Raw genomic sequence first — 26,112 nt, 5'->3', positions numbered from 1 at the left:
CTCTTTAAGTGTCGCTAGTGTGTGTGTACACCCTGGAGAGGGTGTACCCCCGACAAGTGTTTGCCCAACAGTTGCTGGGACAGGCTCTGGCAACCCTGTGACCCTGAAAGGGATATGGCAGGTTAAGAAAATGGATGGATAAGATAGACTACCATATTGTCCAAGTGTAGAGGATAGTAGGCTGGAGAGGCCACTTTTGAATTTAGCAGATGATTGCACATGACTCTCCTTGAGTCTTTAATAATGCAGAGCAATATGAAGCTGCTGGTTATCATCGCTATTTCTTTGAAAAGATTCGCAGTTATAAAGGTAAAAACTTCTTAAAGCCTTTTTTGGGGTCATATATTTAATACAAGCCCATTTGACTCTAAGCATGCAGTTTGGCACCACCAAGAGGGAAAGCTTGGAATGGAAAAAATCTGCTATTTTTCATTAAAAACCCTCAAAAAGGAAAAAACAATTTACACTAAAAGTCTACACTTCACTTCACTTTTCCACATTTATACATTTATTGACTTCTCATAAATTCAATAACAGTGCTGAAAAAAGCTGTCTGCACGAGACTTCTTTCATGTGAATATATGAGTCAACAGGTGAGTCTGCTCACTACTGAGTGACAGAGAAAAAACATGCCACGATTCCAGTAAATCAATGCTCGGTGGGCCATACTCAGACTATATGTGGTTTCTGACTAACAAAGATCTGAAACTTTCTCCAGTGGCTACTCAACATTAAACAGACTCATATAAATGTACCTCTGCTGTGCTTTGTGCGGCTGCTGACCCAAACAAATGGATTCGCCATGCAGACAAGTGACTCAATTTTTAAATGGGAAAACACATTTAACCATTGAAGCTCAAAGCAACTAAATTTTCATATGTAGAGCAAGTTTAAATAAAATTGCATTCTAACCTCATTTTACATCTTTTGATGGAAAAAAAAGTTTATTTTAATTTTAACACATTTTCTCATGCAGAATTTCCAAAGAAGAATTTTTTAGATCAGTATTTCCATTTCTTATATCTCAGGCCTGTCTGAAAAACTAAAAAGGATTTTCAGACAACATAACATCCCAGTTCATCTCAAACCTGGTAATACTCTCAGACAAAAACTGGTTCATCCTAAGGACAAAATTCCCAGCTACAAACAGAGCAACATTGTGGACTCAATCCACTGCAATCCAGCTCTTTTACCAGCTAATTCAGAATTGACAAAGCCTTTTGGAGGTGAAAGAGAGGAGGTGGAACGTCTTCAACTTTAAAAACCAAGTCCAAATGACAACCTTTAAACCTACTACTATGAATTTATTAGATTATTAATCAAATCAAATAAATGATTTAAGTATGTGTTTCCATACATTCATACATTCATTCTTGATATCACCCTGTTAAATTCAGATTTACTTCCCTGTTTGGAATCTCTGTACTTAATTTTAATCATTTGGACAGATCCTGTGGTGAAATTTATAGTAAGTGAAACAAATTTATTTTGCATATGATAAAAAAAGACAAAAATTGTCTGTCTTATTTTTAAAAAAGAAACATGTTTGCCTGAGTGCAACAAACAGGTTGAAACTGAAACATTTTCAATCTTATCAATAGAGATTTGGATAAGGTCCATTGGGTATGATACTTCATGGCATGTGATAATTTAGCTCCTGTCTTTTTATCTACTTAAAATATTTTGTTTTTTAGAAGTGAGAAAAAGAAATAGAAAAAAAACAAAGGGTTTCTACCAATCTGACAGAAAGGAAAATGGACAATCGATCATTTTTCTACATCTCATGGATGCAATTGTCAATTTATATGTATTTAAAAATGTAAAACTGAAGACAGATTTGTGCACATAATGAAAAAAAGGTATTTAAATGCGCATTGAGGGGAAACAGATTATTACATTAACACAAACTGTTAATGGCTAAAGAAATAAAAAAAAACACTTATCTTTGTTTAAATAGAGAAAGACGTAGCACTATTAGGTCACAGAAACGTCTTATAATTTTCACACTATATATATATATATATATATATATATATATATATATATATATATATATATATATATATATATATATATATATAAATTTATTAATTTATATAAATAATGAGCAGCAAAAAGGTAACAAACACACTAGCAACTAAAGGTTCAAACCAAATTGGGACAGAGACTTCATCTGTTCACGATTAGACGATCTTTGAGACGGCCCGCTTAATTATTCCACGGGAACGTCAGTTCCGTAAAGTGTCCCCTCTGGCTTCGTCCAAGCGAAGCTCCACGATTTTTTACGCGGAGCCCGAACATCAGTCCAGTTGGAGTAAAAATGTACTCTGAGATGTCATCCCAATTATCTGAGTGAGACTTCCGCCTCGGGCAGGAAGGAGCTGACCGCCAAAGGGCGTAGCGGCTTTCCTCTCACTGCGTTTGAAGTGGGATGCTCCGCCGCCGCGTTAGCCTGCTCTCTTAGCTTGTTCTTTAGCTTCCCGAGTCGAGGAGCACCGTGCTGACGACGGGACCAGCGTAAGTCACATACAACCCGTCTGAAATAGACCGCATTCCCTCTTCAACCTGCTCAGTTTGTCGTCGTCACTGGTGCACTGCTGTAGTAGCGAAGCATAACGATAACTCACGATTTGTTAATCCATAAACCATTTTTATCTTCTTCACATCTGACTGGTAGGGAAAAGGGGGGCCTCTAGAGAGTCTGTTTTAGTCACATTAAAAAACGTGTTTATAAATAGTTATTTTATGAGGGGTATTTTTTCGGTTTTGTGTGACGCTTAACTCACATTTGAAGCCTGCTTTAGGTGAGAACTTTGCACCTGTGCAGGTACACCTGCTGTCACAAGGCTCAGACTTTGCTTCTTGCTCCTCACACTACCATATGGACCAAATGTCTGAGGTTTTTTCATTTGAAATAAAGCTGAAGACATCAAATTTCTTACTGTAGATTTGTTTTAACCACATCTGGACATTTTAAGTAGCAGAAAAGCTACTATTGCTCACATTAAAAACCATTTCTCCTGCCTCAGGATAAAACTCTAATACAGATTCTATGTTAAGCACTCTTGGAGGGGCGGGCAGACATTTTTACTGTTGTAAACAAGCTGTTGATCTACCTGCTCTCTGATCTACCTGTGAATGATCAGTTCTGTGTTTTTATCCACTGCCAATGGAATGAATTGCTTCATGTAAGGGGGTATATAACTTTCACACTGGACAAGCAGGGAAGGGCTTTGTTTTTTCTTTTTTGTACTGTTTACTAGTACGTATACAGTGGTAAATGGTTACTTTTAAACCGTTTGTAATCTATTTGTGAGTATTCCGATGTAAAACATTTGCTGATTGTTTATCTAAAAGTGAACTGTTCAGAATCACTGGTGGTGTTGTGCACAAACTAAGAAAAGCAACAACTTATTCAGTCTGGATCATTCCAGTTGTGCTAAAGTATTGTTACTTTAATTTTATAAATGTATTTGTTGGTGATTGACACATTACATCAAATGGTTTGGTTTTAAACTAGGGGGCTGTGACTTTATAAAAGTCCTCTCTTTTTCTCTTTGCTTGTGCAAACTCTGCTCTCCTTGCATCATCTGAGAAAAGCAGCACTATTGGCCGTTTCTGTTTGTTAGTGTGAACTATTTGAATTATCTGGAATAAAGATAGTTTTGTCTGGCAATTTTTTGCAAAATGTCAATGTTGTAAAAAGCTTGGCAGGCCGAACCATTTATCGGAAAACTGCGGAGTGTTGATGAGAGAATCTTTTTTTTTTTTTTTATCTGCCGTCCTGTAATCAAGCTTTGGAGTAAAGTGGCCACTTCACCACAGCCGCTCATTGTTGTGGTGTGTGTGTTTTAGAGAGTCATAGGTGTGTTGTTTTTGCCCAGAGCGCTTTCCTTGGTCTATTGAAAGCCTCCTCCATTCTTCTTTTGCTGTAATTAGATTCACATCTGCTTAATGATTTGGTTGCTTTGGTCTCTCCTCTTCTAAGCAGCTTTTTTATTTTTTTCATGTTTTTACTTTGCCTAAAGGTTGCAGTCCTCACTCCTCCTCCTCCTCGTCTCTTTTTCCTGCAGACAAACGCCATTATGACAGACAGCATTATGAGTAAAGCTGCAACTATGGAGATTCCCATCAATAGTAATGGTGACACCGGCTCACTGCAGGAAGATGACAGCCTTGAACAGGTGAGCCACAACATTTCTTTTCTTCATTTTTGGCATCTCTTGATCTCAAAGGGAAAAAAGGATAATTTGTAGACTCAATCTTTGTTGACACTGTTATTTTAAAACATACTTTTTCTTGATTATGTGTGTCATAAATATCATTTTTGCATCCAAAATCCAAAAGTGGACAAACAGACCACCAGAGAATTCTATAGATCAGCCGGTTGCTAATTTCCTATCATACCATACCTCATTTATTCAAACTTATTTTGTTGACTACAAAGTCTTTACGCTAACTGTTATTTTGTTTTTAAAGACCCACTCCGATCATCTTCTGACCCATTTTAAAAGCGATCCCAGTCTTTTCATTGTGGTGATGCCGGTTTTAGGCGAAATCATTCTAGGACATAGTTTCCGCAGAGCAGCAGTAGTTCAGTAGAAATTCACTTCTGAGTTGTGGGCGGGACTTTTGGCACAGAGCAAGTCCGACCCCTCTTCCCCGTCCTAGTTGTGGAGCGGAGCAGGGAGTGTATTTAGTGTATAAATAAGCTCTTTTTTAAATGGCATTTTTTTTCCTCTGCTCCTGATTATCAAAAACTTAAATAAGGAAATTAATTTTAATTTTCTTAACATATGGCCTCCATCAGTAGAAAAATGTCCCAAAAATATTTTAAAAACACAATTTTCAATCTTTTGTTTCAGTTTGAAAACGTCTACATAGAAATTTAGCTTTGGATTGATTCCTCACACACCAATGTATTCAATCATATGTTATACGTTGATACCATTATCCTCATATCATAGCTATTGCAAGTTTGCCTTAAGTCTCTGTAGCCTACCAGGAAATTCCTTGGTTTTGGATGAAAGCTTGTGCTGTTTAGCTGTAAGGTAGGCACACCTTGTTGGGCAAACAGACTGAAGATCCTGGAGGAAGTACTTCCAGTTGCTGGTGTTATTTGCTCACCAAACTACAATTCCTCTGCGCACGGCTAGTAAAAGACGCCCTTCCCACTTAGCAATCTTTGACAGTCAAGCAACCCCGCAGTCCTCATTTTGATGGGTGTGCATGAGAGAGATGTTTTTAGCTGTGCTGTTTAGTTCTGCACTTGAACAAGTTGTCATAGCAACTGTGCAATTAATCTGAAAGTGGCGGTGTTTGTCCTTGGATGACAGCTCTCTGAAATCCGACCGATGTCTGCCTCTCAACCTGTAGCTTGGCTGCTGTAGTCGGCTGTTGCCGGGCTCAAGGGGATGAAGATTAGTGGTTTTGAAGCAGCAGAGTGGTCTTGTTTTTGACACGGAAGAGATATTGTGGCAGAAAAGCTTGGAAAACTATAGTTTACAAGCACTCTCCTGTCACTGTGGGTCACTACTGGTGTGACTGTTTTCTTTTATCAATGAGGTGACTATAGGTGTCCCAGTTTGTCTTTCTAAAAGCATATTATTTGTGTTGGTAAAATGATTTAGCAAAATCGTTTATTTTTTTTTAACAGTTTAACACTCTTTATGTTCTTGGTCTGCACTTAAGTCATCCAAACATTCAAAAATAATAATTTAATAATTATTAAATACAATAAATCAGACAAGCACAAAGAATGTAATGAAACTCTCAGATTTTGTGGATTCCATGTTCATCTCTATTCAGAAATCTTGGCTCACATGTTTATTCTGCAGTCTGCCTCATCAATTTAGCCTGGTACGTTTTATTATTACTAATATGAAATATTATTTGCACTGGTGCTTGTAGGCAGAACATAACGGTTTTTTTTTAGAGGTGAACTGCTTGTCACCTCTCTACCAAGTACACTTTTGGAGTCTTTATTATCTTCCCTTTTCACCCAATTGTCACCATTTTCCCAGTCTGCACTGCAACAGTGAGCAAATGGGTATTGCACCTTTAATCTGCGGATAAACTGCAAGGACCCTTCACTCTTAATAGTTTGATGATCCAAAACCTGTAAAAATGTTTCATTAGTGTTAAAGAAAACATTTATTGAGTTGTGTGTGTGCGTTGATATAATTAATCCATTATCACTTTTATTTAAGTTTGTTTCAGATGGTTATAATTATTGATTTAGTGGTTCAACATATCTTTAAAGATGTACTTTACTGTTCAATAGTTATTGGAACACCCCGATGTTTCCAGTTTTTGTTTAACTTTTTTGTTTAACTATATTCAGTGGGATGTCTTACTGCATCTTGAAATTAGAGGTGTTCTGCAAAAAACATCTTAAGTTAGAAAAAGAAATCCTGATATCTGTTAATGGACAAAAGTGGCACTTTTCTTTATAGATATATAACCGCTAAACATAGTATAGCATAGTATACAAATTGAATTAAATATAAAGCTCTTTCCTGTTGAGGTTCTGGTATGTTTGACACTTTTATGTTGCTTTTCTTTCACCTTTTTGCCCAATTTATCTTCCACGCTGTGGAAGCCTGAAGGAGGACGTTTGCTTCTGCAAAGTGCGTTAAAAAGTGATAATGCACATTTCGAAGGCCATTAGCCCACTTATGCCATGGTCACTTACAAAAGAAATGCATATTAACCAGTTTTTAGTCCTTAATTGTTAATTTTTCCCAATTTGGATCGCTTTTTTCACAAAAAGCGAATTATTTGTTACGTATGGCAAGGCGCCGCACCAACGCTGTAGTAAAGATTCAGCTATATATATATATATATATATATATATATATATATACACACACTGATCTTTCCGATGGGTTGAATAAAGCATCAGTTCAGAGAGAAAGTTCACCTCTTACCGCTTGGTTTTGTCCAGATGGTGAAGTTAAAGGTTGTTTTAAAGAAGCCGGCGCAGTGATACAGAAGTTTTGAGATGGGTCACCGGAACTTCTTTTTTCACCGTGCGGTTATCAGGTTTTAATGCACACCCAGCAGCCAATCAGAATCGAGTATTCAGCCGGACTATGGTATAATTGTATTTTCCCCTGATGTGGGATCCTTTAAATTAAATCTTTTACTTTTGAAGTTGATTTACTTTATATTGTCTGTTCAAAATCTATTTTCCCTTTTCTTTTGATTGTTTCATTATGTTGTGCATTTTTATGTTTTATGCGCCTGTGACAGTCATTGTAAGGGTAACAGTCTGATGAGAATTTGGACACGGGAATCAGAACATGTTGTTTCAGAGGAACAGATGATCCATTTCAGATTCCTCCAGAAAGCAGCCAAATGATGAGCGGACCTGCTGTGATTCCACTCATCACTGTTCTCCATCCTGCATGTCTGTTTCTTTGTGGGCTTTGCGCTCATTTTTGTTTTTATTGCGTTACATGTTTGAGTCATGGGTTTTTCTTTTTGTCTCTTTTCTTTTCATGCTGTTGTGTTCTTGTCAACCCCTCCCCAACACCACCACCACCTCCTTTCCATGTCTGTCCAGGCTGCAAAGCTGCAATGGAGCTTAGATGAGAAGGTAGGGAGCTCCAGAGACACCAGGGTGAGCAGGCTATTTGTTTATTTGTGTGTGCTGTGTATTCCTGCTCTGAATTTGTTTTTGTTTTTTTAAGTAAAAGCACCGATTGTTGCTTACCAACATCCCAGTAAACTGTCGATAGGAGTCATTTAGGTTGGAAGTTTTATTTGCCTAGGACAAAAATGTAAATTATCCTTAAAGTTAAAGTGTGTTTACTCAACTGCAGTGAGTGATGAGCAACCATAGTGGGACACTGATTTTTCTTCTGCACTGTTATTTAGAAGCTACATTCAAATTTACTCTGAAAGGCTACACAGTTCATATTTTACTTGTTCAAAAATGTAAATGTATAGCAGCTTAGTAATCCTTTGACAGATTCGCCGCAGCCTGCTTAGAAACTGTAGGAGTGTGGTTTCCAACAAGCTCACTCCTGATTGGCGAGAGTGGTTGCCATAGAAGCATTTACTCAGACTGAGTCGAACGGTTAACTGAGGTCATCTGGCTTCAACATGGCGTCGTCCCAATCGTGAATGGACTTTGTTTGGTCAGAGCTGGAAGTAAGGCGTTTTCTTTAGGTGATGTCACACTTATTTACAGTGAATGGCGCACACCAAACCAGTTTCACTATCTCCTCCTGTTGGGTCCATCACACACGTGTTTTGTGTAGGAGCGTCTCACTTCTAAATTATTCTTGCTCTGTCAGAAATACTCAGCAATTTGGGGTTGTTTAGTAATTTCTCATACTATGGTATTGTGTGGTTTGTTCTACATATTCAGGTTCACATCATTATTATTAGTAAATAATTTTTTTTTCCCCATACAGTTTTGTCTGCAGAAAATCTGTAATTTAATACAAGACACGAGTTCTTATCTGATGAACATTGTTTATATTTTCTCAGTCATGATCTCAATAGCCTCAGAGTGTCAGTGTGCGATCTGCATTTATTTGCTCTTTGTGCAGCAGTGTTTGCTACAGGACTGTCTGATGATGTCAGCACACATATCTGCCCCTCCTTGAGTAAAAAAAAGTCTCCTTGAGATATACATACAGATATACATTTTTTTATATTCTTATACCTAACACTTTAAGTTAAATACTCATGTAGTCATATACTCTTAACTTAGAGCAAATTGTCTATATCCCCACAGAGGGGATTGAACTAAGTATTTTACATAAATATCGTGTCCACTTTAGTTATATTTTTATTTTGAAATTATTACAAATTTTCCTTTAACGGAAAAGTCTGAGGATGATGGTTCACACACAGAAGCATGGGCCTTAGCCAAAAAGCGGGTAAGTGTGAACCTTGTGGACCTTGTGAACATTTTAGACATTTTTGTTGGAACTATGGCTATTATGCATTTGTCCAGAAAAAGAAAGAAATCTAAATTGAAAAGTGCATCAGCTCAAACACTCTTACTGATTCAACAATTGGTCACAATAATTGTGCGCACCCTTCAAAATAAAACGTATTCCTGTATTTTTAAGCTTAAAATGTCTCTGCAACATCTTATGCGTCCTCAGTGATTTGATCTCTGGTGCCACTTCTTCACATATGCATTACCTTTAAAAATTATTAATATTTGTCTAAATTAGTTAGGATTTAAAAACACATTTTAGTGATACATGAACTAATCTAGCACTATAAGCTACTTTGTTGTTTCTTTTTACTTAACATCTTATGTATTCTAACCCTTTAACCTCCATGAATCAATTGTGCTTTGATGCAAATGGAAACAGAACCTTTATGTTTCAATCTACTGTTGACATTTTCACCTTAGTCATTAACATCCATTCTTTCTTTTTAATTTATGGTAAATGGCGTATACTTGTGTAGCAGTCCCATTCACCCAATCACACACTGGTGGCGGCTCAGGTGCCGAACACTTTACAACAAGTTTCCCCAAACTGTTTTTCTGTTGTGTTATTTTTTTTGGTGTAATTTGCCCTAATTTGCAGGACCTTCAGCAGGTGATGGTGTCAGGACCCAACCTGAATGAGACCAACATTGTGTCTGGAGGCTATGGAGGAACAGTCGAGGGCATTATCCCCACCAGCTCCATCACAGGTAACAGAGACGGTCAGTCCACCTGTCAGCCTGTTCTTCTTTTTCTTCAACTGTATTCACTTTCAGTTAGCTTTTACTTTTCTTTTTTAGAAGTTATACGTATTGACCCATTAGAACATTTTTTTAAATGAATCAGTGTGTCTAATGTTGGCATGTTTCTTTATAGTAGCCTTCAACTATGTTTATTTTATAATGAGCGAGCTATTAGATATGAAGCTAAAGCTCCAAAATGGGCAATTGTTTATAAAAAGCTTCAGTGTCTTTTTTTAGTAGTCTACCCTAACCTAAATATAGGTGTTTTTAAGAGATGTAAAGGAACAAATCCTTTTTTCTCAGTGATTTATCAGATCCTGATGTATCTGCATTTCACTCTTCTTCTCAGGCCCCGCTGTGCGCTACAATCCTGACTTTAACAAAAGGATCCAAGTTACAGGATTCGGTAGCTTAGACTTTACTATTGTTGATCATTAAAAGAAGATTTTTTTTTCCAAAATATGATACAAAATGTTATTTTGAAGAGCAAGAATTTTATGGAGATTAAAAGACATCTGGATTAATGACCACGTTTATCTAATTTTGGAAAAATCTTCTTAATTTCCAGGGTGTTATCTCAGCTTGTTGGGAGATGGTCTTTCTGCTCTTTTATCGTCTGTTTTGTCTCTTTTCCAGTGGAGGGATGGGCAGCTTAGTCTGTTTGATTCTTTTCTCTCAACGTTTGGGGGTTTCTGTTGGTATTTCTTAGACAGCTGATCTGGCTTGTTTCAGGTTTTCAATAGCCTACGATCGATCGATCGCCTATAACTAACTAGCTTCCAAGTTTTTGCAGCAGCTGCTTTTCAAACATTTCTAATTGTTACTGTCTAAAATCTGCATTGAACCACACATTTTTAGTCTATTTCCTTTAGTTTCTTTTTTAAGTTCCTTCCTAACCGTGTCCTACTTATACTCCTTTTTTAGTTGTTTTTCATCATACTTTTGGGTACTCATAATTTCTTACAGCCTTGGTTTATTTGCACAATAATGCCCAAAATTATTTATACTTATAGGGATATGAGTTGTTACGTACATGGATCAAATTTCCCAGATCTTAAATGGGACGTAATGATATCAAAAGAAAATCAACTATTTAAATATATTTATATATTTTTTAATTTGTATTTTAAACATGATTTATTTAGAAAGTTTGGGTTTTTTTGTTCTATATAATTTTTTTTTTTTTTAACATGTTTTATAAAAACTCACTAGAGGGATTTTGAGTATTCCTTACTGGAAAGAAAAGCACCCAGATACTTCTGTTTTGCCGTATTGTCAAATTCGAAATGAAATGTTTTGTTTAATTTTTACCTGCTCTCAGGCTCCAACATGCACCACAGCAGCAGCAGCAGTTCATCCATGGCAGCAGAACAAACCACCCGCGGCGTGGCTGTGGAAAAACTTGAATACATGAAAAAATGGGGTTTCAACACGTATAAGGTAACTTTTGCCATTTTAGGAAAATGTGAGTTAACAGTGGCTGCACAAACGTCCCTTATGGCCATCGGATGTACATGGTTTTAGCGATGGCTCTGTCTGCTTTCCCCTCATTGCTCCAGTGTACAAAACAAATGATCTCTGAGCGTTTCGGTCGGGGATCTCGAACTGTGGATCTGGAGATGGAGGCTCAGATCGAGGTGCTGAGAGACACTAAAAGGAAATATGAGAATGTGCTGCGACTGGCCAGAGCGCTGACCAACCACTTCTACAACATGGTGCAGACCCAGCATGCACTGGGAGACACCTTCGCTGACCTCAGTCAGAAATCTCCAGAGTTAAGAGTGAGACCTAGGAGAATATTCTCCAACATTTCTAGAGTTGTGTGTGTTTTGTTTCCATGCTTTGTGTACTCCTGACAATTTTTCTTTTCTTTTTACATCATTATTATTATCTAGGATGAATTTGGCTACAATGCAGAGACTCAGAAGTTGCTGTGCAAGAACGGAGAGACTCTGCTTGGTGCAATCAACTTCTTTGTGTCCAGCATTAACACATTAGTGAACAAGACAATGGAGGACACCCTGACGACTATCAAGATGTATGAGAATGCAAGGTCAGCACATTTAGCCCATTTTTGAATCAATTTCATTCAAGTTTATTTGTTCAGGAAAAAAAAATCTGTCTCAACTTGGAGCGAATTGTCTAGTTCAAAGGGGTTCGGAGCGAAAGCAGATGTTTACACTTTATGATTGCTGTGATGCTGAGTCTGCTGTCCCCAGGAGGCAAAAAGCTGAATTGCAGCAGGAATCAGGATAAAATCAATTAATAAATTCAAGTTAAAACTATCTCAGAATCATGCACAGTCACTTTTTAAAAATAGTTTCAAGTCAACAGTTTTGCAAGCACTTTGTTTTCAAATACATCCTAAATGTGAATCCTAACTGCTGCTTTAACTGCATGTTTTTTGGTGCACACATTTTATGAAACTGTAGTCAAGAAAAATGTCCGTTATTGACATATATTTTGAGAATATGTTGATGCTGCTTATATTAATCGTAAATGTTGCTTTTCTGTCTGCTTTAAACAAGTAGACTTGAGTTTGACGCCTACCGGTCAGATCTAGATGAACTGAACATGGGTCCAAGGGATGCGGTTACCATGGCGCGTATCGATGCTGCTCAGCAACAGTACCATGTTCACAGAGAGAAGTATGAACGCCTTCGCTCCGATGTGACCATCAAACTCAAGTTTTTGGAAGAGAACAAGGTAAATTTGTTAGTCAAGTCTGCAGTGAGGCATGTCTTTTTCAGTGTCGACATTTTTGTGCTTATTTTTCCGTATCCCAATTTATATCAACGTGCATCTCAGGTCAAAGTGATGCATAAGCAGCTCCTACTCTTCCACAATGCCATCTCGGCATACTTTGCTGGGAACCAGCAGCAGCTGGAGCAAACACTGAAGCAGTTCAACATAAAGCTGAAGCCTCCAGGAGCAGAGCAGCCTTCCTGGTTGGAAGAGCAATGAGAGGCCCGGCGGACCTCCTGCAGCGTCCTTCTGAGCTGCCTCCACCTGTTGAAACCCCCAACTCACAGAGGACCACTACTGAGGGAAGAGCGCAGAGAAAGAGAGATAATTGAAGAGACTAGAGTGTGTGGCTAGGAGACTGAACTGGTTTATCACAGGGTTTGACCAATGGACTACATGAAGCAGGAGAACCGAGTGGTCAGTTCTATGAACATTGAGTCGGCTTTTAGTGCCTCTTTTCCCTTCTTCCTTACTCCACTCTATCCTCTTTGTGTGCTTTGTTCCCAAATAAAAGCTTCAACTATCCTCTCCTTCTGACGTAACTGCCTTCCCTGTCGCAATGCTGTTTTTCTGTACAAAGCCTTGGGTTAGTCATGTTTATGGCCATTATTGTACTCCTCAAGTGCTCTAACTTATTTTCATCTTCATATCAACATATTTAACAGTCTGGTGAAGAAAAAAAAAGCTGTTAGACACATGTAACTAAACACTACTGACCTTCATCAGACTTCCAGTGTGCCTCCTTTATTTGTAAGTCAGTATATCAAATGAAAGCTCAGCCATTTCCTCCTCAATGAGTAACCCTAACCTAAACCTTTCCTCCTACATGGAAAAGTCAGCTTTTGGAAGTTACATAAAGCTTATTCAGACATTTCAGATCAATACAAACTAAATCACCAGCTTTTAAAGTTAAGTTTTATTTAATCATTTGTAGCCTACGACACAAGTTTTGTGTTTTGACATTTCAGCCATTTAGTAAATGTGAGGGGAAAAAATACTGTATTGCCTCTGAACTGCAGCCTTTAGACCTGAAAACTTTTACACAATTCATATATGCAACAATCACTTAAGAGACACTGCCACATCCCTTCAGAGCTGTTCTGGTTCAGCTCTTCACAGTCTTGTTTTATTTGCCCAAAGAGGAACCAGTTACAATTGGATGTTGTAACTGCTGTATCTGTTTTTTTTTTTTTGTTTGAGTTGTTTTATCACTGTAGAATGTACCTTTTTAGATGGCTTTGTCAGTCTAAATCTTGAAAAGTTTCTCTGGATTCACTACATCTATATGAGAAGGTCATTATGTTTGCTTTGAAATGTGTTTTTAGTTTGTCTGAAGCTCTCAGCTTTATGTCCTCAAGACATTCCAGTCCTCCAAAGCTGGGAAAAAAAAAACGTTTGTGTACTGCTAGTTTTTATATTTTAACCAAAAATCACATGTTTTGGTAACTTGGACTATTATAGCACTAATTGTTAAACTAATAGGCAGTCATTTAAAATCTAGAAATAACTTATCAAAATTGGATTGCTATTACTTTGTGATGATTACTCTTATTGAATGGCTTTATTTATTTTAATCATGAAATTTCTAATTGAAATCAAACTCGATGCCGGAATTTTCTTTAAGTCGGTAAAAAAGAAAATTTAGTTGTGATTGATCATTTGTTTCTAATGTCACCCTCTTAGCAGTCAAAGGAAAATGAGCCAATGTATCTGCTGACTCATCGTATTGTACATAAGACAAACCGGTCAGTTCATCGCCTAATATGGGTTCATCCTCCAGCTGCTTGTCTTGTCTTTATTTGCATGGCAGGCAGCAATCTACCGGTGCAGATACGTGTGCTTACAGCAATGCTCTAGTCTGGGTTTGACACAATAGCAAAATTAGTTGTTGGTTTTAAATTCACTCAACTAGCTGAAGTAAAACTTTTATTTTGGCACTCTTGGGAACAATAATAGCACGAATGTGTTTTGGTTGGCTTTAAAAGGCACTCTGCGAGACCTCTGTCTCTGTTTACCGGCCACCTCCTGGTTTATATCCTCTACAAAGCAATATTAACCAAATGTGATTCCTGCGTACCTTTTTGAAATTCTTAGACTGTATATTGAAGTTCTCAACCGTAAACCCATAACTTCAAAACAGAGAAAAGTTATTCCTTATAGAGATCTTTAGATTGGTGAATAGAAAGAGCAAAGATTTTTAAAGGAGAGTTTTTATTTGTGTACAATCAAAAGTTTTCTAAGCCGAACTGGTGTGGTGTACTGTATGAATGATTGCACATTAAATGTTCTTGGTGAGAAAAAAAAATAAAGTTGTGAACTGATGTAATACTCAAAGAGACCTGGTCCACAAAATAAATAAAATGCACATTTTCAAATATTCTGTCTCTTTTGGTCTTTTTGGCATTAGATTAGAGAGCTTACAGCTACAGAGCTATTCAAAATGTTGTGTAATTACAATTTTCTTGTGGCTAACTGTAATTTAGAAATCAAATGCAACGTTTTATGGCCCACAAGTACAACCCACGGCCCCCTTTTCTCTCACCATCAGTAAACCCTTAGATTTCCTTAGCAACAGAGGAATTATGCTAATCACACTCAAATTCCCAATGTAGTCATGTTGTACGTAATATTGTTTCTATCAGCTCAAGCCGGGAATTCACACATTTCATTTTCACAGAACTCTGGAAAAAATGTGCAACATTTTTAGCTTTCCAGTAGTGCTCTAGGTTTTAAGAGGCAATGTATCGAAATCCATAAGAAGAGTTTAAATTTGCACCTGATACGAAATCTTTTTTATTTTATTTTTTTAAGATGGCTGCCTCTTCCTGGGGTCAAAGGTCAACAAAAGTTCTGGGATGTTTGTATATTTAAGCTTGTAGCATGTATTTAAAATTTGGTGAAGATCACTCAAACAAGTTTTAATTCTTATATTGTGGGAAATTGTGAAAATTGCCAGATCTCACTTTGGAACAAAATGGCTGCCAAAGCAACAGTTGTGTGGCCATCCCATAATAGTTTTTAAATAACTTCCTTATCCCTGTTTTGCAGTTTTGGTTTTGCAAGTGATTTTGAAATATTGTTTAATCCTCATGAGCGATTTGGGCCTCATTTATTTTCTTAAACTTTTTCGCTCACTGTGATGTCATCCTTTTTCAGAGGGCATCTATGTCAAATATTCATGTTCATGGGGTACTTACTTACTAGGTGTGTGCACATTTTGGTGAGGTTTTGAGCATGTGGCAGTACTGAAATTTTCACTCAAATGCACAGTAAGACAGAAAAGAAGAAAAAAACAATTTGTTTCCAATATAGACATTTTTGCCGCCATTTTGAATGTGTCTTTGTGTGACATTTGGTGGTACACACTGTTCATGTTTGTTGGGACTTTCTTTTTTCTTTGCGGGGCTTTTTGAGTTATTTTCCCAGACGTTGCAAAAACAATACTAGACATAGTATTGCATGTAACCATAGACAGACATAACACCCACCAATGTAAGTTTTTATGTTGCTAATAAAGTTTTAACAGGAAGCACTTTGAGTGGCTCGTCCCCCAGCATCCTCTACTCTCCTCCAAAGGGGCGGGTTCACACTGGTGCTTGAATGTGATTGGGTGGAGGCGGCTCCACACCTCCACACCTGTGGTCTGGGACACTGAGACTGATGTTAGCCAGGAGGACACGAGCTCGGGAAGCGTTAGCCCGCCCGTTTACCAGGTCCTGAAAGATTCGAATGCACAGTAAGTAATGTGGACCACCTGTTTAGATACTGCCCTGCGCTGTTGTCGAAGTGTGGGTGCCGTAAAGACGTTAAATATGACGTAAAAATCTTGGGTTTAAAAATGACTACCGGGATGTACTGAACATAGTTACAAGGAGTCGTCCGAGATAAATTTTAAAACTTATTTTTTTACATTAAAGTGAGGAAAAAAGTGTATCTAATGCATCATTTTGTTGAAATATATTATACTAATTAAAGTCCAGATAGTGAGACTGAGATAGCCTTATAAAAAATTGATCATGTAATGTTGCTCTTTATATATATATATTGTATATATATATTGTATATATATATATATATATATATATATATATATATATATATATATATATATATATATATATATATATATACATACATACATACATACATACATACATACATACATACATACATACATACATACATACATACATACATATTTCGACTGATTGATCATCTTTACTTTTCAGGTCAGTGCTGAGCACCTGGGGGCATTTATCAGGATATTGTCAGGATTTAGATGGAGGAAGTGCTCATTTTAAAGCCAACGCCTTCTTCCAGTTCTTCACAGCGGGAAGTAGCTTCTCCATTGCCGCTGGATGCTCAGAAAGATCCAGATCCGCAAGCATCCTCTGCAGCGCCTGCGATTGATGATGTGGTTGCAGCTCCACCGCTACCTCCGCCTCCCCCTCCCCCTCCTCTCCCTCCACCACCACATCTCTCTTTGACTTCCTTTGGCCCTGGAGATGTCCAGAAACGTTCCATGAAGAAGCTGAACTGGGACACCATTCCCAGCCAGTTTGTTGTGGGCAAGCTAAATGTGTGGACATCCAAACGCCCCCAGAGGGACTTGGTGCTGGATATTCAAACGATGGAGGAGTTATTCTGTCACACTGACAAAGAGGCATCTCTGTGCAGTTCACGATTCAGGAGCTTGAGAAGGGGTTATAGAATAGACCCCCCTTCACCAGGACCTCAGGTAAACTGTATTTTAACTCACAAAGCTTGATTTCCTGTAAGAGGTTTACTTCTTTGTTGACATGTCAACCTGGAGAAGCAATGAAGTCAATGAGGGAACTAGCCGTTTAAAGGTTCCAGGTTTTAAACTGTTTAAATTGAGGAACTTCTTTTGTGAGCTCTTCTACTCTGCTTTAGCTTCCTCAAAAATTGTTTTTAGCAGACTTTTGGCCTCAACCTAAATACATTTGTTGGGGCTTAAACAGTCATCCTTTTTTATTGTCTTTTAGGTCAGAATTCTGGACTCCAAGAAAAGCATGAATGTTGGAATCTTCCTAAGACATTTCAAGAGGTAATAATAACCCAGTCAAAGCAGTGAAAATGGCAGAAATCCATATGATTGATACAAAAAGCTCTGCAGGGAAAATGCAATGAAGTGCACAAAAACCAAGTTGGTTGATTTCACAAGTTTAAAGGAATTTATGTATGAGTCAGAGTTGAACTCCATGTGAGGATGCACAGGTCATTTTAACTGTACTAATAACTACCTTATTAGGAGCTTCCTTCTCTCTAGAACACATGCAAATAAATAAAAAGTATGCAAACAGCATTCTAGTGGTGGAGAGGGATGTTTAGTTTTAAAGCAACATTTCCTCCTGTTTTCCTCTGGAAAAGTCCACTTGTGTAAGTTATTTCAGAAACGGAAAATTGTTTTCCTGTTACTTTTTACATCGCCTTAACCTGCATGCTGTATCTTGGGTCGTCATAGTTTCATCTAATTTTTTTTCTCCAAATCCGCCTAATCCTATCTGGCGTTATGGGGTTGCTGGAGCCTATCCAAGGTACTGTTGGATAAAGGAGGGGTACACCTTAGACAGGTTGTCAGTCGGCAATTCATCATGTTTTGAATCAAAAATATATTTATGGACACCATAGAGCCTTTAAAACATGTTCTAGTAATCTTTTAAAGTCTATTTTAAAAGCATTCTTGGTGGTCTCTTAGTTATCATTATGCAGTTTTAAGTCCCCCCCCCCCCCCCCCACACACACACACAATTTTTTTTTTTAAATCCTGTATATTCTAGGACATATTTTCAGCAGAAGTTCATATGAATTTTGCCTATGTTGGCACGGAACAAGCCCACCTCCATTTCCCGTCATCCATCTGTTTACACGCTCTCTTACAGCTTACGCTAGCTTGCAGTCCTTCACAGCCTAACTTTACCAGTGCTACAAAAATGGCGAGCAATGTTGGAACGTTTTATATACAGTTTTGAGCCAGATGCCAGTTCAGATGAGGAAAAGAAAGACGTACATGGATCTAGTCATCTACAAGTGGATGGAGCGGAGCAGGAAGCTTGTTGCCCGCCCATTGTAGCTTCTACATCACAGCTAAAGGCCTTTTTAAACAGCATTTTTTCAGCTGCTCCTGATTCACAACCATTTGAATAAGTAAATACTCCAAAATGCACTAAAGGGCTTAATTTTCTCTATATTATGTCTTCCGTCATCAGAAAAGTACCACAAGAACATGTTAAAAACACAGATAACGCTCTTTTTTTATTGGAGTGGGTCTTTAAGTATTTAGGAATGTTTATGAATTCTATGAAACTTAAAAGGATTTTGTGTAATTTTGGAATATTTTAGCATATATATTTTTTATCTTTTTCAGTTTTTTCAATGTCCCATGTAGTCTAAAGTTCACTTGCCTTTTATTTTGAATACCAAATCAGCTCTCCAAAAAATTTGAAACTGAACGGACGCCTGCTTTATTATCTCAGAGACATGGAAACTGTCACTGTCTGGGTTGAGGCTTGATAACACATGTTGCTTCTCAAGCTTTGTCTGAATGTAGTAAAGGAGACTGGCTTATTTCAGCTTTTTTAGATTGTGTTGATGGCACAACAGCTTTTTTTTTAACCACAACTTCACTATGTTTCTCATTGTTTTCTTACAGCCAGTTTTGATAAGTTAAAGTTAACCCCCCCCCGACTCCTCTGTTGAGTTTTTATATTTTTCCCTTTTATTTAGCTCAGAAGCCTAATTGTTTATGCTGGCTAGTTTGCATAGCCAAGTAAATGTAGCTTTAGGAACAAATTACCGGTACACAGAGATGACCCTGAAGATTTTTTTTTTTTTAAGTATTGGAAAAAGTTTTATTGTTTTTGGTTTTTGAGTGCACAAAAGCACACACAGCACTCTGACGTTCATCTAGCTCACATTATGGTGACTGTGTGCTTCGTTATTTTAAAAGCTTTCATATTCCCTGGTGCCGGCTGTTGAAATTTCGTACTAATTTTTCTTTTTGACATGGTTTATCCCAATAATCTGTTCTGGGCATGCACATGGAAACACACCAAACCACTTACAGAAATGCTGAAGTAACTTTTTTACTCCTGTGAGATCGGATGATAAAAAGCGTGTCTTCACATCTGGAGTTGGTTCAACAGTGTGTCACTGTTGCTCTGCACCTCTGTTTTTCATCAATTTTTACAAGAACATTTTGAAAAGTCTTATCAAAGTGTCTATTTATTGGTTAATTTTGCAATAGCTGGTATACAAACTCCGATAATAGAATATTTAGTTTGTCATTTAAAAGAAAAACTTGAAACTTAAATGTTTTATTAAAAAAAAAAGAATATCCTAGTCAGAGGATGAACATTTTTCTTGTTGGTTTATAATAGGCTTACTTCCAAAAAAAAAACAGTCATGAATATTTCTAAAATGATCTCAGTGAAATACTTGAACCGTGTCTTTTGAGTTAAAAATATCATTTTTTTATTGCTTAAGTTATATTTTCCAAAGAAAGCAAACATTTTTAGTGTTTTATGGACTTTTACTGCCATATTGATTGAATACCTCACTGTAAAGGTTTTCGAATAAATGCACGGATCTACAAAGTTCCTCAAACCAACCGCGGATGACGGTTAAAATATGTAAGTTATTGTGTGTTTAGTGACTCTTTTTTTTTACCAACTCTGGACCTTTGTCTCCCTCTTCAGGCCCGTGACAGAAATAGTGGCGGACATCCATCAGGGAAACTGGCTTAGATTTGGAGCAAACGGGCTAAAGGAGCTCTGCAAGCTGCTGCCAGATGAAAGTGAGGTATTAACAACTCACATTTGAATTTCTGTCTTTTTATCTATTTCAGTCTCAAAACAAGATTATTTTGGAGTTCAGCAGGAGGCCATGTTTTGATGTTTTTTATGTTGTTTTTCATTTGTAGTCTAAGTCCACAGAAATGTTTCCTAAAGTTACGCCAAATGTGGGAACAAACAGGATGGCACCTTTTTGACTCAATGAAACTGAGCCTGTGAGGTCACAAAAACCAGTTAAGCTTTACTTTAGTTTGCACAGACTTGTAGAAGACTTGAGGTTCACAAATGTTATGACACAGATTCTAGTATGTACCGGTATGTATATATATATAGTTTTTTATGTTTTTGATGGACTTAATTGTATTTCCCTCCCAGTCTCTCCAGTATTCTGACAAATACTTTTATATTCACCCTTTCTCCAACTACATTTCAGTGTCATTGAGGGTCATTAAGTTTGTAAATTTCACAGTTGAAACAAGAAGTTTACATATACCACATAAGAACACATACATGTTTTTTTCTCACTGTCAGACATGAAATAAAAGTAAACTTTTCCTGTTTAATTAGCCAAATTATTTCTATTTGGTAAATGTCAGAATAATGAGAGTAGGGATTTTTTAGACAAGTTTTTATTACTTTTATTAAAGTCCAAAGTTTACATACGCTAATATCTCTATGCCTTTAAACAGTTTGGGAAACCCCAGATGATGATGTCATCTCTTTGGAAGCTTCTGATACATTTGTTGACAGCATTTGAGTTAATTAGAAACACACCTGTGGATACATATAACAGAAGTCAATCAAGATGTTAGGAAGACAATTGTGGATTTGGAGAAGTCTGGTTCCTCATGGGGTGTAATTTCCAGATGCCTGAAGGCGCCACGTTCATCTGATCAGACAACTGTACGCAAGTATAAACATCATGGGAACGTCCACCCATCTTATCGCTCAGAAAGAAGACAGGTTCTCTGTCCCAGAGATGAACGTACTTTGGTCCAATATGTCCAGAACAACTCATGGACAAAGGCAGAATATGTTTTGAAGATGCTAAGAATGTGTCATCATCAACAGGGAAACGAGTTCTGTACAGACATAGGCTGAAAGGCTACTCTGTCAGGAAGAAGCCATTATTCCAAAAGAAACATAGCTAGGCCAGATTAAAGTTTGTTAATGAACACCAGGATAAAGACTTTCATTTTTGGAGTTATGTCCTGTGGTCTGACAAAACTAAAATGAACTGTTTGGCCTAAAACTAGAAAATTAACTTTTATTTCATGTCTGACGGTGATTAAAAAAAGCCTATGTGTGTTTTTATGTGGTGTTTGTAAACTTCTGGTTTCTACTGTATATTCTGTTGAAGGGGAAGAGAAATGTGGGCTCCTCATATGACCATTAACCTTTTTTATTTTTATTGCAGTGATGGGAATATCTGACTATTCCTGCAAAAGAAAAGCGATTTGAAAAGTTAATCTCATGGATAGAATTAGTTTCTAGAAAACCAATGGAAGTCAATTCAATGTCCCCCAGAGATTGGCTATATAAAGTTGAGTTTGTGGAGTTTTAAGAAGTCCTGCTTGGTCATTCATCACTGTTTGGGAATCCTGTGTCCTTGTGTCCAAATGTAGGTGAAGCAGCTGCTGTCATTCAGTGGGAAGCTCTCCCTGCTACCTGAGGCTGACCAGTTCATGGTTCAACTCGTTAAAGTACCAAGGTCAGTCCGGCTTATCTAATATTTATATCATGCTTCATGGAATGGAATAAGATGCTATGATGTTTCTGGCATAAGATACTGCTATATTACATTATACAGTAAAACTACCACCATTATTTTGTCTTAAAGCAGATGTTTAGTGACTTTTTGCTCATCTACTTCCTGGTTCCTGACTACTGCAATAACTTATTTTTTGGGCCTGATTAGAATTATCTGGAATAAGTTGAATTATAAAAATAATTTTGAATAAATCTCTGTCGTGTTTTTTTTTAATTATTATTTTGTAGGATTTTAAAACAACTTCAGTTGTAAAATGACACTTTACTGAAAAAAAGAATTGAACATCTTAAATATTTTTTGTTCCAATTAAAAAAAAATCCTACTTTTATAGTGTTTTTCTTTTTTCTTGGCCTGTTATTTTTAATCCCATTGTTCAAATGTGTGTTCTTCAGTTATGAGCAGCGTCTAAAAACCATGATGGTGAGGGAGGAATTCTTTCCTTTCATGGAGGAAGTGAAAGATTCTGTTTCTGTCATGACCAAAGCTGCTCAGGGTAACATTTATTAACTGTTGCTGAACTTTACATGAGGATCTATTTTCTTCTATTTTTTTCATTGTTGTCGCTTTCTTTAGAGTTATTGGACTGCGATGACCTCCACTCAGTCATTCGACTGGTGTTAAAAGCCGGGAATTACATGAATGCTGTTAGTATCTTTTGCCCCCATCTTTCTAGTCTCTTATCTAAAACAATCTTTTCCTCGTCTATTTATTCTGCCTTCAAATGGATAAGTGTCGATTCAAATGTTTTATTCTTCAGGGTAGTTATAGTGCCAATGCCATTGGCTTTAGGATGTCTTCCCTCCTGAAGCTGGCAGACACCAAGGCCAACAAACCAGGGATGAATCTAATGCATTATGTTGCTAAGGTAACAGTTTTTTTAAGCCAGGGGTTTGCAACCTTTTTAAGACCTTAAAAAAACCTTTTGGGTCAATTTTTCTCTGATCACATCCAAGAAGGAGCCACAAAGTCGTACTTCACTTTTTCAAAAATAGGATTCTGGTTTGCATTAATTGTATTATGATAAATAACCTTTTTTGCTTTTGCATAAATAAAACATAAAGATAACAGGGTTTTTTTTGTATATGAAATTGTTTATAACTTTTGACAGAAACAAGACACCCTGTAACATATAAATGTAGTAGTAGGGAGTGTGATGTCAGTAGAGATTTAAAAAAAAAATCCTTGATTTATTTTATTGTTGTTGGTGAATCTACGCCAAAAACTAAATCAGAGCGTAAGTGACCTTTAGAGTTATTTTGGACCGTTCCATGCACTTGTATTGTTAGGTGATTTGTTGTTTGTGACACATTGAGGAAAAATGAAATAAACTAAAGTAACTTAAAATCCTTGAATTTTGTTCAATAATAGTCAGTTGATCATATTCTGGTTGTGTTTACTGGCCTGAAATTTATTTTCTGTGATACAGAATCTGTCCAAATGTTTGACTTTGGTGAACTACAAAGCCAGACCGCTTGATAGATTGTTGGAGCATTATGGGTACTGTAGTGAGGTGCCTGCCTGCCTTAGTGAAATGTACTGTGCTGCAGCTGTTTTTGAATGAATTGAATAAAGTTTGACTAATCTGATTGTTTTGTTTTGCCATTTAGTCTGAAAAATACAGTTCTTTTTCAAATTACCGTAAAAGCATTTTTTTTTCAACCAGAGAGCCACAAAGGAGGGGTCAAAGAGCCACATGTGGCTCCTAAGCCTCAGGTTGCAGACCCCTGTTCTAAGCTTTGAAAGTTTGCAATGTTTCTTCAGAAGTTTTTCCAGCAAATTTAATTGAAGATTAAATCTAATCTAATAACGTTTTACCATCCTCGTTCTTCAACCCCTCAGCAAGCAGAGGACATTGACACGGAGTTGCTGACTTTTCCCACCCAGCTTCCTCACATTGGGAGGGCATTAAGGTGGTCCTTCAATTACCTGGCTTTTCATAGTCATTTTTATTTGTGTTTATTGTCTTTCACTCTGACACTAAATCTGTTTTGTTTTTTAATGTGCAAATGTTGCTGCAGGATTTGTAAAGACGAGGTAATTGCAGATTTTGACGCGGAGGTCAGTAAGATTGAAGAAGTAAAACGGTTCAGCAGCAAAGAGCCAAGCCTCTTAAAGCAGATGGGGACCTTTCTTTTGGTAAATTTTCCATTTTTTCACTCCATAAATCTGCAAGGCCACAAATGGAGGTGTTGATTTTGTTTTTCTGAATTCTTTTTTTTCTTCTCAGAGGGCTGAACCCAAGCTTGCAGACTTGGAGAGGTCTCTGCAGGAGCTGAATGCACTGAGTGATGCCGTTGCTGAGTATTTTTGTGAAGATCCAGCGGCCTTTAAGCTGGAGGATTGCTGTTCCATCTTTAACTCATTCTGCAGGAGGTTTGAGACAGCTGTGCAGGTAAAGAGAAAGTGTCTACAGAAATGTAACACTTGGAAAATACAGACAGTATCCTTTTCTCTAGCTGTTCTGTTCCAAAATCAGTTATTGGAGTTCCCTTTTTGTTACGTGTCTCTATAGGAGAACCGAGAGCGAGAGGCGAAGGAGCAAAGACACAAGCGAAAGGAAAGCACCAGATTTGCAGCAAAACGGCGCTCCACAGGATCTTGCACAGGCGCAGAAACAATTGGTGACTCTGTGTGCTTGGAGTCGTCGCTACGCAACCTTCTCTCCACGGTGCCCAGCAGTTTCTCCAGATGCAGGAGGAACGGACCGCTTCCAGCCGGCGTGCTGCCTGCTAAAGGCGGCTCTCCCCCTGCAGAAAGGGCTGTGTCAACGCCCCGCCACAGCAAGGCGAGCCCGGAGAAAAAACACGCCAAGTTACCAAAAACGGACGAGCAAACGGCGAAACAAAAAAACAAAGACTCTGAGGATGTGCACGAGAACAGTCGGACGGTTCTTCACTTGCAAAAGAGAAGAAGCAGTCTCGATGGTCACCTTATTTCAGGAAGTTGCTGTCATTCAGAGAAAGGACAAGACAAACCTTCTACGCCGGTTACCCCTCAACCTAAAACCAGAGACTACTTCTTTGTCAACGATGGGGATATGGGTTCACCGTGGACCATCCTGAGCCCTGTTCCCAGCTCTCAAAGAACGCAACACATACGGAACCTGACGCCATCGACGCCCAGCAGGAAGGATCTCGCCGATGGACTCTGGGAAACTGATAGCAGCTTCCAGCCCCGCCCTCCTAACCGGGACGTCCCATCATCTCCTTCCAATGGCTTTCCCCATCAAAGAGTTTTATTGCATGGCCCACTTTCAAGATCTGCTTCAACTGATGAAGCGCAGCAGTCTTCTGCCTCCAGATCCCGACTGGGACACCTGTTCCAGAGGAGTATGACTCAGATACCTTACTCTTCTTGCTCAAGAGATGCAAATAAGAGAGAAGATGGAGGTGGTATTGAGGGTTCATCTGGATTTATCTCCTTCTTTAAGCGTATTGGAGGCAGAAATAAGCCCGGTGAGCCAGAGGAGCCAAAGATGTGATTCGATTAAAATTGAACTTGGACTGAAACAAAGCTTTGTCGTATATTTTTTTTCTGTTTTAGATTGTTTGTCTTTATTCTTTTAATTTATTACATGTCAACCTTTTTGTCGAAACAAGGCAATTATGGACTTGCTTTGATCCTGTGAAGGGTTGGATTTTTATGTGGTCAAACCACAACCAAAAATTTCAATATCTGTCTTTGTTTTGTGTGTTTTTGTACACAATAAACAGTAAAATTTTACATTTTAAATCAAATTAATTTGTAAGATTGAGTCCACTCTTTGACTCTTGCATTGTTAGTGAAATGTCTCCCTCTTGATGTATTTCTTGGAAGTCTGGAACCAACGTCTTCTCATTTTACAAAGTCTCATGTTGCACTGCTTACATCTCACCTTATTCATTATTTCTTTGCTCTGACAATGCGGCTAAACTGTTGGACAAGTGGTACAGATGTTTTTTTTGCCGACCGTTTAAGTGGCACAATTGAAATGTTTGCCATATTTAAACTGGCAGCTGCCACTCTTGTCACTGTGGAAAAGATTAAGCATAAAAACAGGACATTCAGTTGTGTCACTCGGGCAACATGGATTTTTTACAA

General features: G+C 37.7%; 2 protein-coding genes across 16 annotated transcripts; both read left to right on the top strand.

Annotated features, from left to right (window-relative positions):
• The first annotated feature begins 2,123 nt into the window (after positions 1 to 2,123).
• On the top strand, positions 2,124 to 14,824 carry arfip2b (ADP-ribosylation factor interacting protein 2b). Of its 15 annotated transcripts, none has more exons than XM_078931125.1 (10): positions 2,124 to 2,517; positions 4,074 to 4,184; positions 7,568 to 7,600; positions 9,561 to 9,669; positions 10,052 to 10,108; positions 11,024 to 11,142; positions 11,262 to 11,483; positions 11,598 to 11,755; positions 12,234 to 12,408; positions 12,511 to 14,824. In XM_078931125.1, exons 2-10 carry the CDS (start codon positions 4,086 to 4,088, stop codon positions 12,664 to 12,666), a joined length of 1,128 nt encoding a protein of 375 aa, XP_078787251.1. In that variant the 5' UTR covers positions 2,124 to 2,517; positions 4,074 to 4,085; the 3' UTR covers positions 12,667 to 14,824. The 15 variants fall into 15 exon arrangements, with proteins under 15 accessions (XP_078787251.1, XP_004076256.1, XP_011481623.2 ...); XM_078931123.1 differs by having other exon boundaries at positions 2,199 to 2,517; positions 7,568 to 7,624; positions 9,573 to 9,669; XM_078931122.1 differs by having other exon boundaries at positions 2,199 to 2,517; positions 7,568 to 7,624; positions 9,573 to 9,681.
• A 1,209-nt stretch (positions 14,825 to 16,033) lies between these two features.
• fhdc3 (FH2 domain containing 3) lies at positions 16,034 to 25,769 on the top strand. The gene is made up of 12 exons (XM_004076300.5): positions 16,034 to 16,183; positions 16,677 to 17,185; positions 17,454 to 17,515; positions 20,166 to 20,268; positions 21,887 to 21,972; positions 22,425 to 22,525; positions 22,606 to 22,676; positions 22,790 to 22,897; positions 23,872 to 23,942; positions 24,051 to 24,168; positions 24,260 to 24,424; positions 24,545 to 25,769. The coding sequence occupies exons 2-12, from the start codon at positions 16,727 to 16,729 to the stop codon at positions 25,511 to 25,513; spliced, it is 2,313 nt and encodes a 770-aa protein (XP_004076348.1). The 5' UTR covers positions 16,034 to 16,183; positions 16,677 to 16,726; the 3' UTR covers positions 25,514 to 25,769.
• The last annotated feature ends 343 nt before the right edge of the window (positions 25,770 to 26,112 follow it).

Source organism: Oryzias latipes, chromosome 14 (genome assembly GCF_053564925.1).
Source record: "Oryzias latipes strain Hd-rR chromosome 14, Olatipes_Hd-rR_3.1".
Taxonomy (NCBI): domain Eukaryota; kingdom Metazoa; phylum Chordata; class Actinopteri; order Beloniformes; family Adrianichthyidae; genus Oryzias; species Oryzias latipes.
Note: the sequence above shows the minus strand (reverse complement) of the source record. Positions and strands in the feature narration are given on the sequence as shown.

Excerpts from the sequence above, each read along its gene's own strand:
- arfip2b (XM_078931120.1), top strand. The coding sequence starts at position 4,086 with ATGACAGACAGCATTATGAGTAAAGCTGCAACTATGGAGATTCCCATC. Across the intron at positions 10,109-11,023 it reads GATCCAAGTTACAGGATTCG|GCTCCAACATGCACCACAGC; the intron begins GTAGCTTAGACT and ends ACCTGCTCTCAG. Across the intron at positions 12,409-12,510 it reads AGTTTTTGGAAGAGAACAAG|GTCAAAGTGATGCATAAGCA; the intron begins GTAAATTTGTTA and ends CGTGCATCTCAG.
- fhdc3 (XM_004076300.5), top strand. The coding sequence starts at position 16,727 with ATGGAGGAAGTGCTCATTTTAAAGCCAACGCCTTCTTCCAGTTCTTCA. Across the intron at positions 20,269-21,886 it reads TGCTGCCAGATGAAAGTGAG|GTGAAGCAGCTGCTGTCATT; the intron begins GTATTAACAACT and ends GTCCAAATGTAG. Across the intron at positions 23,943-24,050 it reads CACATTGGGAGGGCATTAAG|GATTTGTAAAGACGAGGTAA; the intron begins GTGGTCCTTCAA and ends ATGTTGCTGCAG.